General features: G+C 59.9%; 1 protein-coding gene across 1 annotated transcript in view; it reads left to right on the forward strand.

Moving 5' to 3' along the window:
- The window catches only part of BCR (BCR activator of RhoGEF and GTPase), a 129045-nt gene extending 117634 nt beyond the window's left edge, over positions 1–11411 (forward strand). The window contains exons 17-23 of the mRNA XM_008250161.5: positions 4364–4423; positions 5662–5771; positions 6895–7034; positions 9064–9198; positions 9914–10019; positions 10419–10581; positions 10775–11411. Of these exons, the coding sequence (XP_008248383.4) occupies positions 4364–4423; positions 5662–5771; positions 6895–7034; positions 9064–9198; positions 9914–10019; positions 10419–10581; positions 10775–10864 (804 nt within the window). The 3' untranslated portion in view covers positions 10865–11411. The remainder of the gene's footprint in view (positions 1–4363; positions 4424–5661; positions 5772–6894; positions 7035–9063; positions 9199–9913; positions 10020–10418; positions 10582–10774) is intronic.
- Positions 11412–15837: the final 4426 nt, after the last annotated feature.

The following is a 15837-nucleotide window of genomic DNA, read 5'->3' on the forward strand; positions in this document are numbered from 1 at the left end:
TGGACCTGGCTGTTGTGAGCATTTGGGGAGTGAAGCAGCAGATGGGAGAATCTGATGTCTGGGTCCTGGAGAGACCATACCCCCCCACCCTACCCCCCAGTATTAAAGAGGATTCTGTCATGGCCACGTGTGTCCCGTATACACAGCCACTCGGCTGTGCAAGGGCCTCCCACACAGGTGCAGGAGCCTAAGCAATTGAGCCATCTTCCACTGCTTTCCCAGGCCATAGCAGAGAGCTGGATTGGAAGTGGAGTAGCCGGGACATGAGAAAGAAATCTGCTCTCCATTGGATCACTATCACTCCCTAAATGGTTGCAGTAGCCAGGGCTGGGCCAGACTGAAGCCAGGAGCCAGGAACTTCTTCCAGGGCTCCCGCATGGGTGCAGGGGCCCAAGCATTTGTGCCATCTTCTGCTGCTCCACCAGGTGCATTAGCAGGGAGCTAGATCGGAAGTAGAGCAGCCAAGATTCGAACTGGAGCCCATATGGGATGCTGGCATTGCAGGCAGCAGCTTAACCCTCTACACCACAGCGCTGGCCCCATCCCTTAATTTTAGTGGTGCTGGAGACTGGTTGGGATCAGCAGAGCAGTGGAGAGAGAGAAGGCCACACTAGGGCTCAAGAGAGCAGATTTCATCATGGCAGTAAACCAGGAGGTCACAAGGGGAAGCCGGATTTCTCCTGCAGCGAGCAGAGGTTCCCTGGGAAGGCCTGCCCCCCCACCCCGAAGTGTGGGTTGCAGAGCCCATGTATGGAGCTCGGACAGCAGCACGTGGGCCATTAAGGAGTGGCTGTCCAAGAGGAGGCGAGTCGCTGGGGGAAGGACACTTGTCAGTCCACGTCCACCCCACCAGGCTGGGGCTGCAAAGCAAGCAGAACACAGCTAAGTCCTCAGCAAAGCCCTGATGCAAGGGGGGGAGTCAGGGACCCTGAAGGGACACACACCACCCCCCGCCGTCACCCCCCCCCTCCCCTGGGATGGATGAGCTGGGAAGGTTTCCAGGCAACTGTCTGCGCCAACCCCCCCCCACCCCCCCGCCTGGGGAGATGAGCTGCAGCGTAGACTTCCTGAGGCCGTGGGGTGTGAGCTGTCGGTCGCATTCCTCACCAAGACCTCACAACCCAGAGGGGACCCTCCTCCGCGTCCCGTCCGAGGACTTCAATTGTCCCGTAACCGTTTCCTGTCTCTGGCCCACTCAGTCATTTGTTTTTCCAAACCCCCGTCTCTTGCTTGTTTTTCCTCTCGGTGTTTTAAATAACCACAGAGAGGGAGCCAGCGCTGAGGGGGGTGTGGGAGCTCTTCACACCGCCACTGCCCTGCTCGGTTCACTGTTTCTTGGCCACGTGTCCACCCTAGGTAGGAAGACCTTGACCCACTGGAGCCGCCCCGTCAAGACCACTAAGGTCAAGGTGCCCAGGGACCGCCACACAGAGCTGCAGACAGGGACCCAGTGGAGAACCGACCTGGCCGCCTGAGAGCCACAGGGGGTGGGCGCCAGGGCTGTGGGTCACCCCGATGGTTTGCTGATGAGCGGGGACCACACTCGGTGTCTTCTCTTCCCTAGCTCCGTGAGAGGCTGTGCACGTGGTTACTAGGGACACCGCCTGGGGTGGTCCAGGCACGGGGCAGACCTGCCAGTCCCACGCGTGTTACTCAGTGTCTCCAAGCCGGGGCCGCAGGAAACCAGCCCTTTGAAGAAGGAAGCTCAGCTTCAGGGGAGACAGCGACAGGCGGGATTCCCGTAACCACCGGGGGGAGGGGGGCGGGGGGGTTTCCCATACACCTCACCGGGGCTGATGGGAAGCCCCTGACCTTGGCCAGCCAGACTGCGGGGCGGGGCTTCCCTGGAGCCTGGTCAAAAGGCAGCAGGCGGCCAGGAGCCCAGCACTGTGCTGCTAGCTGTCCAGCCGTGCTGGCCCCTGGCATGCGCAAGTCTCCGTCGGCACGCACTGCCATGCAGGGCCTCCTCCGGTGCTTCCACCCCAAGCGGCAGGGACACAGCCTGATGGCCGCCGCAGAAAAGCACCTGTGTGCTCGAGGTACCGCCCTGTGGAGCCACATCCGAGACCTGGTGTGCAGGGGCCAGGTGGGCCATCACGAGGACCGTGGTTGCTGGGTGGGCTGGGAGGGAGAGGGTCTCTGTCACCTGGGCGTCCACCCGGGAGACTGGTCCGGATTCTTTGGTGGGAGCTGCACCTTCTCTGGGCTTTGTTAAAGCTCATGGGGCCAGCCGGGGCCGGGGGGTCAGCTGCTTGGGAGGACGGGGAAGGGCAACCAGGACCCGGGAGTTGGGGGTGATGGCCAGCAAGTGCCTGTTGCCTGGGCTGGCCCCAGAGCCAAGAAGGACCCTGTGTTAGCCCCCTCCTCTGCCCATGGCAGAGACTTAGGGAGTCACTCTTTTTCATTTTGTTTTTGTTTTTAAAGATTTATTGAGGGGCCAGCGCTGTGGCATAATGAGTAAAGCTGCCACCTGTTTAAGTCCTGGCTGCTTCACTTCCAATCCAGCTCTCTGCTATGGCCTGGGAAAGCAGTAGAAGATGGCCCAAGTCCTTGGGCCCCTGCACCAACATGGGAGACCTGGAAGAAGCTCCTGGCTCCTGGCTTCGGATCAGCAGAGCTCCAGCCATTGCAGCCAACTGGGTAGTGAACCAATGGATGGAAGATCTATCAATCTCTTTCTCCCTCTTTCTCTCTCTCTCTCTCTCTGGCTCTGCCAGATTTATTGATGTATTTGAAAGTCCGAGTTACACAGAGAGAGGGAGAGACAGAGAAAGAGATCTTCCATCCATTGGTTCACTCCCCAGAGGGCCACAAAGGCTGGGGCTGGGCCAGGGAAAAGCCAGGAGCTTCTTTTGGGTCTCCCATGTAGGTGGCAGGGACCCAAACCCTTGAGCCACCCTCCACTGCTTTTCCCAGGCACATTAACAGGGAGCTGGGTCAGAAGTGGAGCAGCCAGGACTCAAACTGGTATCACAGGTGGCGGCTTAACCCCTTACGCCATAGCACCAGCCCCAGGGGTCACTCTTCGGAAGAGGCCCCATTTGGGAGATTTCTTCTTGAGTGGTTTGTATCTGACAGGTGCCAGATCCTGTCTCACAGGGTAAGGAGTGGGGTCCCTGTGGCCCCCATAAGATGCACATCTGACCCACCCGGCCCCTGGAGGCAGGTGTGCTGTCACCCTTTGGTCACCTGTCATCCTGGCTGCATGTGTCTGGCCCTGGGGAAATGTTAACCAACAGGACCCCAGGGAGGGGCAGGTGAGGGCTCACCGCCACCCCCACCAAGCCCAAGTGCAGAGAGCAGGGCCCAGGTGCCCACACCTGTGAGGTAGAGGCTGCTGTACTCCACAGCTCCTCCTTGTTTCTCAGCTGTGGCAGCTGCAGAAAGCCCAGGGGGCTGTGGCCGCTGGCATAATAACAGTCGCACCGCCGTGTGTGTGTGTGTGGCACCCAGCGGTCATGACGGGCGGTCACTGCTCAGACGCAGCTTGCCTGGCTGCCCGCGCCAGTGGCTCTCTGACCAGCTGGCTTCACGCCAGAGTCACCGCTCTGGGGGAGGTTCTCAGGGCACACGTGCCAGCCCCCTGCCCCCATCCGGAACTCAGGGTGCCGTCTGTTCCCCCCAGCTCAGCCAGGGCTAATTCAGAGCCTGCGTTCAGCAGAAAGGGGGAGACAGGGCCCCTGCATGGGGTGGGGAGGCACGTGAGGTTTGGCCGTGCGGGCTGTGGGGTTTTACAGCAGCTCTGGCTGTTCGTTCAGGGCACATTAAGTGCCAAGTTTGTGCAAAGCAGCTGCTTGGAGCAGGTTGGAGTTAGAGGGATTCCCTCCTGGCTCCCCTCACTAGCTGCGTGCCTTGCGGCTGCTCTGGATCCTTCTCGGCCCGACTCTAATCCATGGAATGGGCCTGGCGTCTCTTCCTGCCACGGGGCAGCCCATGGCGCAGGGAGAACCCGGTGTCTGATTCCCCAGATGGCAGCTCTGGGATGCCAGCCTCACCTCCACCCCCGGAAGCTGCGGCTGCCATTGAACTTCCAAAAGGTCCTTTAAGCCAACCATCGACCCCTCAGTGAGCACCTTACAGCACCCGTGCTGGGGGCAGGGGAGCCAGGTGGAGAGAGGCTACCAGCCTGGCCCTCAGTTCCCATCTGGAAGCAGCGGAGGGAGGAGCAGGTGCAGGGCCCGGAGCTGTCACTGACGCACAACCAACCTGGGTGAGCTCAGGCCCCAGACAGCAAAGGCCTGGAAGCAGCGGGGCCCTGAGCTCCCAGGACTGCTCGGCATCTGGTCCTCTGGCTCTCTGGAAAGAGTCGGGCCGTATTCATTGGCGGGCTGGGCCTCTGTTCACCAAGCCTCTTTGTTTCCAGCTGGACCCCCAGGCCATGCAGGACAGAGACTGGCAACGGACCGTCATCGCCATGAACGGGGTGAGTCCCCGAGGGTGCCCGGTTCTCTCCACGGAGCGCAGAGAGGCGGCTGAGCCCGAGCTGGCGTTTGGAAGGTGGCAGGAGCAGGAGGAAGAAGGAAGGCCCCCGAAGGCCCAGTCTCCATGCACAGGAAGGGGCTGTGGAATGCAGGCTGCAGCCAGGCCCTGGGCTTCTCTCTTTGCAAACAAAGATCTCTAGGGCAACCAGAACAGTCAGGACCTGCACCTGGGGTCCTGGGGTGTCCCCTGGCTTAGATCATAAAAAACACCCCAAAACCTAGGCAGAATGAGGAGATATTATCATCTGATCGTCCTTGGCTTTTTGTCGTATTACTCTTTGCATTTTATTATTCTTATTTTTTTAAAAAATCTATTTATTTACTTGAGAGGTAGAGTTACAGACAGAGAGAGAGACAGAGAGAAAGGTCTTCCTGCCACTGGCGCACTTCCCAAATGCCTACAATAGCTAGAGTTGGGTTGATCCGAAGCTGGGAGCCAGGAGCGTCTTCCAGGTTTCCCACGTGGGTGCAGGGGCCCAAGGACTTGGGCCATCTTCTGCTGCTTTCCCAGGCCATAGCTAGATTAGAAGTAGAGCAGCCGGGACTCAAACCAGCGCCCATGTGGCGCAGGCAGAGGCTTAGCCTACCACACCACAGCACCGGCCCCTGTGTGTTATATAAAGGAAGAAAGAGGGCCAAGCGCCGTGGCTCACTTGGTTAATCCTCCACATGTGGTGCCGCCATCCTATATGGGCCCCAGGTTCTAGTCCCGGTTGCTCCTCTTCCAGTCCAGCTCTCTGCTGAGGCCTGGGAAGGCAGTGGAGGATGGCCCGAGTGCTTGGGCCCTGCATCCACATGGGAGACCAGGAGGAAGCACTTGGCTTCTGGCTTCGGATTGGCGCAGCACCAGCCATAGCGGCCATTTGGGGGTGAACCAATGGAAGGAAGACCTTTTCTCTCTTTCTCTCTCTCTCACTGTCTATATCTCTACCTGTCAAATAAAAAAAAAAAAAAAAGAGAGAGATAATGGGGCTTGTGGGAGGGGGTCCCAGAGTAAGCGTGTCCTAGAACTGTCCTGAGGATTCCCTCTTTGGACCAGCCTCCCACCGGGACCTCAGCCTGCCTGATCCAGGGGTGCAAAGATTGGTCAAGGCCTCCAGGAGGCCCCTGGGACCTCAGGCCATGAGGACCAGAAGGGCGAGTGGGCCATGCCGCCTCTTCCCCCTGCCTCCCGCTGCAGATTGAAGTGAAGCTGTCGGTCAAGTTCACCAGCAGGGAGTTCAGCTTGAAGAGGATGCCTTCCCGGAAACAGACAGGAGTCTTCGGGGTCAAGATAGCCGTGGTCACCAAGTAAGTGGCAAGGGCACTGGGCCGTGTGCACCAAGAGCACAGGTGTCTCTGCAGAGAGGGGCGAGGGCGGCACTCCCTGCCGCCAGGTGTGGCCCCTAGGGGACGCCCCACGTGTGTAGCCATCCCCCGTGTTGACCGCACAAACCTGCTTAGAGACGTCCTCCCCTGGCTTGGAAGCTGTCCTGGTCCCTGGTCGGTGCCCCTTGGTCACGAATCGGCTGCCCCGAGTAGACGCCTGTTTGTCGGTTCGAGGGCACAGGCCGCTTTCCTTCCGGAATTCATTCCCTTCCCCGGGACAAGGTCTGGCCTGGCCCCTGACCTCACTGATCCTCTGGGTCCGGGCGGGCCTGCGGCAGCCGTTTCCTGAACACCTACTTGCAGCGCCAAACACCGTTCCCACCCCACCCCTACGAGGGCACCCCAGCCAAGCCATCCCTTGCCCTGGAGGCAGAGAGACTGCGTGGGCAGCAGCCGCCCCCATGGTCCGGGAAACAGCTGGGATGTGCTCCTGACCCCAGTTGCAAAATACAACTGAAAGGAGGGCCTGCCGGCAGCACCGGCTCCTGCCCCCTGAGCTCTGCCTGCTTCCTCCAGGCCCTGGAGGTACTCCAGTCGCCCACGGCTCCAGCCCAGAGCAGACAAGCGTTCAGCATCACAGGATTCTGAGCGCCGACTGCTTAGGCAGCCCAGTGCCGTCCCGCACCTTCACGCCGCGCAGATGCGTGCTGCGGGTCTGACGTGTGCACTTGGGGAGGCCCAGGGGCTCAGGGGCTCCATGCCGCTCGCACAGCAAGTGAGCAGCAGGACCAAGGCAGGGGCGCCATCTTCCCACATGGAGATCAGCTCGCTGCTTTCCAGGGAGGGGCACTGTTCACTCGAGGCCTGGGATCTTCTCTGCCCTCCCTGCGGCCAGCCGACTGCCTGACTGTTGTCCCCTATCCCCAGCCCCTGCTGCGGCTGCTTCAGCTGCCTAGAAAGCCACCCCCACCCCCACCCTGGGAGCTACACCTAGCGGTCACCATGAGCATGCAGCGTGGAGGGAACGTGCGCACCAGGCTGTGTCACTTGTCTCCCCGGGGAACTGAGGATGTCTTTCTGCCCGCCCCCCTGCCCCGACTTGCAGGAGGGAGAGGTCCAAGGTGCCCTACATCGTGCGCCAGTGCGTGGAGGAGATCGAACGGCGGGGCATGGAGGAGGTGGGCATCTACCGCGTGTCCGGAGTGGCCACGGACATCCAGGCGCTGAAGGCGGCCTTCGACGTCAGTGAGTGTCCACGCAGCGACCCCCAGAGCGCCCCCCTGGGACCTGGCGCCCCACTGGGACCCGGCACCCGGGGTATCCCTTCTCCAGACTCTCTCCTGAGCCCGCTCTTTGGGTATTAGAAAAATGAAAGACGGGGCCAGCGTGGGCTTGGCACTTTTTTTTTTTCTTGAAGACTTATTTATTTGAAAGTCGGAGTTACACAGAGAGAAGAGAGGTGGAGAGAGGTATTCCAACCCCTGGTTCACTCCCCAATTGGTCGCAATGGCCGGGGAGCTGCACTGATCCAAAGCCAAGAGCCAGGAGCTTCTTCCAGGTCTCCCATGTGGGTTCAGGGGCCCAGGCACTTGGGCCATCTTCTACTGCTTTCCCAGGCCATAGCAGAGAGCTGGATCTGAAGTGGGACAGCCGGGACTAGAACTGACGCCTGTATGGGATGCCGGCACTGCAGGCAGCAGCTTCACCCACTACCCCACAGTGCTGGACCAAGGGGCTGGCAGTTTTAATGCAGTTAAGACACCTGGGTCCCACGGCTGACTGACTGAGTTTGAGTCCCAGCCCCCGCTTTTCACGTCCTGTTAGTGCAGACCTTGGGGAGGGGGCAGTGATGGCAAAAGTGACTGGACCCCAGCCACGCACATGGGAGACCCCTATGTGTTCCTGGCCCCTGTGCTGCCCAGCACAGACCATTGAGGGTGTTTGGGAAGTGAACCCCACTTATCTGTGTCAATGTCTCTCTAACTCTTTGTGTTTTTCAAGTATTTATTTCTTTATTTGAGAGGCAGACAGAGGGAGAAACAGAGAAAAAGGCCTTCCATCTGCTGGTTCACTCCCCAAGTGGCTGCAACGGCCAGGGCTGGGCCCATCCAAAGCCAGGAACCAAGAGCTTCTTCCAGGTCTCCCACGTGGGTGCAGGGGCCCAAGCACTTGGGCCATTGTCTACTGCTTTTGCAGGCCACAGCAGAGAGCTGGATTGGAAGAGGAACAGCCAGAGTCTGGCACCCATATAGGATGCTGGCACCCATATAGGATGCTGGTGCAGCAGGTTGAGGCCTAATCTACTATGCCACAGTGCTGGCCCCTATTATTATATATATTTTTTAAGATTCATTTATTTGAGAGGCAGAGTAACCAAGAGAGGAAAAGACAGAGACATCTTTGATCTTCAGGCTCACTCCACAAATGCTAACAGTGGCCAGGGCTGGGCCAGGCTAATGCCAGGATCCTGGAACTCCTTCCGGTCTCCCACATGGGCAGCAAGGGGCCCAGGTGCTTGGGCCATCTTCTACTGCCCTCCTAGGTGCATTAGCAGAGAGCTGGATTAGAAGCCGAGCAGCTGGGACTCAAACCAATTGTCCAAACCCACTGTACCACAACACCAGCCCCATAAATTAATTTAAAAAAAAAGTTATGGGAGGGGTCTCTGCAGAAGCTGACCCTGCATCCATCCAGGCAATGCTTACCACTTGTCAGGTGGGGCCAGGAGCTTCCGTGAGGCTATGGCCAAGGCAATCACTGCCCCACTTGAGGGTGTGGTGAGGCAAAGGCGCCGACGTGACCCAGCTCCTACTGGTGCTGCCACATCCCCACCTCTGTCTTGCTCAACTCACCTGCCGGGCCAAGGGCCAGAGGCCAGGCAAGGATTCTGAGACCCCCAGAGGGGCTTTGCCCAGTGTCCTTAGAGTGGAAGGTGCTGAACTGTACTCATCAGCACTGCACGCAGCCCGCACCCTGATCTGGAGCCCAGCTGAAGGCTCAGCACCCCTGGGTGGACCCTGCTCTCACATCAACTCCCCCCAACTTCCTTCCCTGGACCTCACAGCCTCCCCCTGGCCAGGGATGTCCTGGCTGTGCCACCGGCTGCTCCTCGCCAAGCAGGCGGGGGAGATGGGAGGATGCACCTGCCTCCCCTACAGACTTGGAATCAGAAGGCTGCTTGGGGGGAGGTGGATGCGCTGCCCAGAGGGGCAGGACCCACGAGATGGTCAGCAGGGCCAGGAGGGCTCAGACTCCGTCTCCGCGCTGTCGGCAGATAACAAGGACGTGTCGGTGATGATGAGCCAGATGGACGTGAACGCCATCGCCGGCACACTGAAGCTCTACTTCCGGGAGCTGCCCGAGCCCCTCTTCACTGACGAGTTCTACCCCAACTTCGCCGAGGGCATCGGTGAGCACCCGAGGCTTCCCGTCCTTGGAGGGGGGGCACCCATGCCAGGCCTGTTCTCCCCCACCCAACGCTTTGCCATGGGCTGCGTTTGGGCCTGACCTCAGAGCGTTGGCTGTGCTGGGCCCGGAGAACCAAGCCTGTCTGTGAAGGGCGTCTCCTGTGCTCAGACAGCACGAGGTCCCCGCCCGTCCAGTAAGCCCCCAGCAAGCAGCTGCTGCTGCCGTGGAGTCAAGTCTGCAGACCAGGAGGTGGACGCCCTGGCCCCTCCCTCCCTACCTCTCTCTAACCTGGCAAGAAATCCCAGCTCACCACGCGGGGCACTGCAGCTTCCCCGTCCCCCACCTAGGACCAGCCCACCTCTCGGATCCCAGTCCAGGCCCCCGGGATGCCCGGGTGGTGCGGGGCTCAGGAGTAAGGCCTGAAAAACGTCCTTGTCCTCACACTGCCTGCTTCCTTCACAGAGGAGGAGGAGCCAGGAGCGTGTGATGGACAGCTGTGTCCATCAGCAGCCGCTGTCACAGCCCTGGGTGCCCAGGGCCCCTTTGAGCCACAGGAAAGATAGCGAGGGCGGGTCACACTCCACACAGGTTCCTCCTGGGGGCCAGTGCTGTCCGAGCGAGGACGGTGCTGGTGTGGGCACCCTCAGGAGAGGCCTCCGGGCCCCACTGCTCTGAGCCTCCCCACCAAAATCACCCCCACCCCCCACTTCCTGCAGCTCTTTCAGACCCCGTCGCAAAGGAAAGTTGCATGCTGAACCTGCTGCTGTCCCTCCCGGAGGCCAACCTGCTCACCTTCCTCTTCCTCCTGGACCACCTGAAAAGGTAGCCCCGGGTAGCCGGCCAGCAGCTCCGAGCCGGTTTCTCTCTGTGGGCTCCCCAGGGCCACCCCTGCCCCTCTCCCTCCTCCTCAGAGCTGTCTCTCACCCCCTCTGGGCACTGGAGCTTCGCTCGGCCTCAAGCAAAGAACAAAGATGCTTTGACCTTGGCCATCAGTGTCCCCTGCCCACCCCCACCCACCCCCACCAGGGCATGGCTGAAGCTGGCCTGCAGAGGCCTCTATCCTGGGCACCCCCGAGACCCCAGAGGACCCCCGGGGGGAGTCAGCCTTCAGCCCAGCCAGGATGGAGTTTGTTCCGCCTGAGTGGCTGTGCCACTGGAGCCAGCACAGGGCAGCCAGGGGCAGTGTGTCATGACAGCACCTTCCTTGCTGACCCTCTGCAGGGTGGCAGAAAAGGAGACGGTGAACAAGATGTCCCTGCACAACCTTGCCACTGTCTTCGGCCCCACGCTGCTGCGGCCCTCGGAGAAGGAGAGCAAGCTCCCCGCCAACCCCGGGCAGCCCGTGACCATGACCGACAGCTGGTCCCTGGAGGTCATGTCCCAGGTATGGAGGATGTCAACACAGACTCTCCCGCCCGTGCTGTGCCACACGGTGGACAGGGCAGCCCCCTGGGCCACCAGCACAGTCCAGGGGTGGTGGCCAAGGTTAGAGAGAGGGAGCTGCCCAGGCCCCCACGGCTCTCGGCTCCCTGACCCCTGTCTGAGCCTCTTCCCTCTTCCCTCTGCACCCCGGGCAGGTCCAGGTGCTGCTGTACTTCCTGCAGCTCGAGGCCATCCCTGCCCCAGACAGCAAGAGACAGAGTATCCTGTTCTCCACTGAAGTCTAAAGACCCAGCCATCGTCTCCAGGAGGTCAGCAGGACTGCCTGGACACCCGTGGCGGAATGGGCCACCCGCGGAGCAGGAACTGTAACCGGGCCACCTGCCAAGAGACAACAAGCACCCAAAGCAGAGGGCCAGATGGCCTAGGCGGACCCCCCCCCCCAGGGAGCACCTGGTGGGCCTGCAAGCCTTGGGCTGGCCTCAGACTGTGCTTTTCTCAAGCTGCCACCAGAGGGCGCTCCAAGCCCGCACTGCTCCACTGGGAGCGAAGGGAGTGGTTTTTATGAATTTAACTTATCAGAATTTAAAAGATTCCCTACTGGATCACCTGTCAAGATGCACCCTGTCCGGGGAGAAGCTTCCCTCCCTGTTGTGTCTTGAATAAACGCTGCTGCTGCTGCACCCCTGGGGGCCACGGCCCTCTCCCTGTGGCGGGGGAGAGGGAGGGGACGGGTCAGGTGCCCTGACCCAGGACACACACCCCCCCACCCCATCCCCACCCGCCACCTGTAACAGGTCCATACCGTGCAGCGCTCCAACTCCACACTCACCACCTGCTTCTCTCTTTTCTTTCTAGAAGGATCTCTGCAGAAACTGGTCCGCTTCCTGCTGTTTCACATTGCTTTGTTTTTTGCTGGCTTTTTGCCCCGGGATGGAGCCAGGATGCTGCGGGTGGGGGACCAGACCCCTCCTGGGGAGGGAGTGTCACTCGGGGACAGTCGGTGTGTCCACCAGCCCTGTCTTCCTGCCTGGCGCTCACTCCCTTTTTGGCTTTAAAGAAAAAAACAAAAACAAAAACACTTCAACTTCTCCGGCTCTGCTGTGCCCAAGGCCCCAGCCCCTCCTCCCCTGCACACCTGCCTTCTCTCCCGGCCTTCAGCGGAGCGCAGTTAACTCTTGTACAGGGCTGGTTTTAAAACTTTGATCCGAAATAGCCTTTTGATACTTGAATATTTTTAAGTTTTATACATAGTTTCTAAGGTTTTTTTTTTCTTCTCCTAACAAGATTCTGATACCTTAATAAGATATTAGAATGTATGCCGCGTGGACTGTCCCGTGTCCTAGCAGCATTCCGTCTTCCTCGGAGCGCCCAGAGCGTGGGACACGAGGAGGGGCTGGGACAGGCCGGGCCTGGGGCTCCCAGTCCATGCCCCGGCTCACCCCCGAACCTGGGCAGGAGCCAGGGCCGGCCGCCAAGTGTTGTGAAGAAACAGACCCTTGAGCAGTCACGGGTTTGTTCCGGGCAGGAGAGTGCAGACAGCCAGGGGAAGCGAGAGGCGAGGTTTCCCAGCCGGTCTTGGGGGGGCTGGGGGTGGGGGTGGGGGCTGCAGGAGGCAGAGGAGCAGTAGGCGAGACTCTGGACCGTGAGCACGAGAGGTCACGGGAGGACACAGCAGGGCGCCGTCCCATCACCCGGGCGTCCACAGGCAGCCCACCGCGGGGAGCCCCTAGAGCCGGGGAGCCCTGTGCCCCCTTCCTGGCTGCTGGGGGCCTCGCCCAGGGAGGCAGAAGGCAGGAAAGCAAAGACATGGAGGTTCGCTGCTGCTGCGCGTGGCATCCATGTAGCCTGCTTTCGGCTCGCAGCGCCTTGCAGGCAGGGAGTGGGAGCTTGTGCCCTCAGCACCCAGCTGGGGCCCCTGGACCCCTCTCTGGCCTGGCTTCCCAGCCCCACGAGGGCCAGCTCTTATTTCTGTACCCCCCTAATCCCCTCCAGTATGTCTTGCGGTCTGCATCTGTTGCCTAGAAACTGGAAAGCAATATGCCCCAACCCAATGTGTGTGCCAATGCGGGCCACCTCCTCCTACCCCCAGCCCCATCCCTGCTGCCTCCGGCCCCTGTGAACCCCCCTCCCCCGCTGCCTCCTCGCCCTGGACTTCTTATTTATATAGGACCCGTGCTATTGGACCTCGAAATGACCCCGTCCTGGCCGTGCGGTTGTGAGCGTGTCCCTCTGCCGCTGGCCACAGGGTCCATCAGTGCTTTGCATGGGAGTAGGGGGCTGCCTCAGTTTACCTCCTGTGTCATACCCCACGGGCCTGTGAATTGGCAGAGCCAGTGCGGAGCTGACCTAGGAGGGAGACCCGACCCCACCCCCGACGAGGTGTGGCCACCAGACTCTGCAGCCAGAAGCCATGCTCTCGGGCCTCGGGCCTCACCATCACCGCAGCCTGGCTGTCCCGCACCAATGGGCGGCTGTGCCCATCCCACTTCGGAGCCCAGCTGTCTGTGCCACACGGGGCTGGGGGTGGTGGGGGGAGCCTGGAGGACTGGCTGCCACTTCCATTAAAGTTCCCTGTGACAACAACAACTTGCATTGGTGGTGATTTCTAGATTAAAAAGAAAAGCCACGGCTGGCACCCCTGGCGGTACTGGGCTGGGCGGTAGAGCTAGAAGCAGCGGGTGCACAGGTGGCTACGGGCAGGGGCTGGCTGGGCAGTGCTGTGGAACAGCCACTGAGCATGGGCAGGGACCTTGGCTTTGAGAGGGACAAGGACCACCTGGGAGATGCTATGCTGAGCCTGCAGATGGAGCAGCCTGGCTGGTGCCCGGGGGCAGGCGGGGCTCCAGCCAGCCACCCTGGTGTGCATGAGCTCCTCGATCAAGGGTGCTTCCTCCTTAGGTGGAAATTTGGTGGTGGTGCCAGGCCCAGCGGGCAAGATGGGCCATGGGCATTCTTGGGGCCTGTGACCTTGACCTTACCGTCAGAAGCCCACCCGCTTTATCGGGAGGGAGATGGGCAAGGCTGGGGAAAGCCGACTGTCCATTGGCTTTGGCACCAGATGGCCCTGAGCACCCCCAGGAGGCCAAGGCTCCCTCGAGAAAGACCCCACGCAGGTGGCTGCAGGGTGGGTGATCCCAAGTCTTCCTAGGACCCCAGGGAGGTGTTCTCGTAGGCGCCTGATGGGTGCTAGGGGTGAGGGGCTTGATTGGTGGTGTCCTGCCTGTAGGAGGACTGTCTGGCTGGTCTGTAGATGCCTGTCCTTGGAGGACAGTCACCACCACTGCCATTGTCAAGCCAGAAGGTGCAGGTGTTTCCAGGAAGGCCAGGGGTCACCCTTCACTGGCCTGCTGCTGACCTAGGGGAGGTCACATTGAGACTTACATTACTAGGAGCTGATGTTTAAAAAAAAAAAAAAAAAAAAAAAAACAACATTTTACTTGAAAGGCAAATGGAGATCTCCCTTCCTCTGGTTCACTCCCCAGATTCCTGTGATGGCTGGGGCTGGGCCAGGCCAAAGCCAAGAAGAGCCTGGAACTCCATCCCGGTCTCCAACTCGAGTGGCAGGGACTCAAGCCATCACCTGCCGCCTCCCGGAGTGTGCATCAGCAGGGAGCTGGAATTGGGAGCGGAGCCTGGGCTAGAAACTGGGCCCTCTGATACGGAATGTGGGCATCTCAAGCAGTGTCTTTTTTTTTTTTTTAAGGATTTATTTATCAGGGTTGGCACTGTGACATAGTAGATGAAGCCATTGTCTGTAGCACAGGCATCCCATATGGGCACTGGTTCGAGTCCCGGCTGTTCCACTTCTAATCCAGCACCCTGCCAATGTCCTGGGAAAGCAGGGGAGGATGACCCAAGTGCTTGGGCCCCTGCACCCATGTGGGAGACTTGGAAGAAGCTCTTGGCTCCTGGGTTTGGACTAGCCCAGCTCCAGCCATTGCGGCCATTTGGGGAGTGAACCAGTAGTTGGAAGGCCTTTGTCTTTGTCTCTCCCCTTCTCTAACTCTGACTTTCAAATAAATAAACAAATCTTAAAAAAAAAAAAAAAATAGGGCATCCAAGATTTCACGGAGACTTTCATACCCGCCCCTAAAGAGAGCCCTGACTGCCTTAGAAGGAAGTGTTCTCACGGGCTAAGGAGGGGCTGTCACAAATAGTCCTGGAAGGATACACGGCACACGGGTGACCGGCACGCTGCCCTTGAGGAGGTCCAAATGGCTTCCTGTGCAGCAGCTGCCGAGGGTCAGGGGGCAGGGTGGGGCTGGCAAGCCACCCCCTGCGGGGGGGCCAGAGAACCCTGCGGCCCCAGGCAGGGGGCCTGTGTCACCCGGGTCCCACGGTACAGAAAAGCCAGGCACGCACGCAGGCAGGCGGGGTGCTGGGAGACGGCCCTAAGGCAACTTGGTTGCATCCAGAAGACCAGCTGCTGTGGGCAAGATGGTGCCTGGTGCCCCCAGACTGGGTAGTCCAGCCAGGCCTCCTGGGGACCCCTCTGAACTGTTCCCCAGCCCTCGCAAGGCTCAGCCTGCACACCGGCTCATTGTCCCTTCTCCTGGGGACAACTCACCACACTCCCTTCAAGTTTTCCGGCACTGTCTGTACAGCTGTGGCACAGCGGGTTAAAGCCATTGCCTGCATGCTAGCGTCCCATGTGGGCGCAGGGTTGGGTTCTGGCTGCTCCACTTCCGATCCAGCTGCCTGCTGAGGTGCCTGGCCTTGGAAGATGGTCCTGTTTCTGGTTTCCTTCCAATTTCCCAATGCATCCTAGGAGGAAGCAGAGGCTGGCTCAAGTGCTCGGGCCCCTGCTACCCGTGAGGGAGACCCAGACTGAGTTTCTGGCTTTGGCCCCAGCCCTGGCTGTTGTGGGCATTTGGGGTGTGAACCAGCAGTTGGGAATGTTCTCATTTTCTCAAATAAATGAATCTTTTAATGAAAAACAATTTCCTGAGCCCAACAGTGAGCCTGTATGTCTTCTACATTCTAATCAAAGGAGGGACCTGGGAAATGGAGCCCAATGAGCACAGGTCCTTGAGGCCCTGCTGGCTAGAGCAGGCCCCGGGAGAAAGCCCAAGGCTAAAGAGAAGCCACCCCAGCTTCAGGGTCCTCCCCCAGGGACTCAAGTGACCCGGACAGGTGGACCTCCAAACTCTATGGCTTAGCCCTCAGTGGGGAGGGGGACACAGTGGGAATCCCGACCCATCCAGAGGGAGTTGGATGTTATAATTCCTCATTTAAATATATTTAAATAGAGCTGCAT

This window comes from Oryctolagus cuniculus, chromosome 21 (genome assembly GCF_051225735.1).
Source record: "Oryctolagus cuniculus isolate XC-2025 breed Fujian yellow rabbit chromosome 21, ASM5122573v1, whole genome shotgun sequence".
NCBI lineage: Eukaryota > Metazoa > Chordata > Mammalia > Lagomorpha > Leporidae > Oryctolagus > Oryctolagus cuniculus.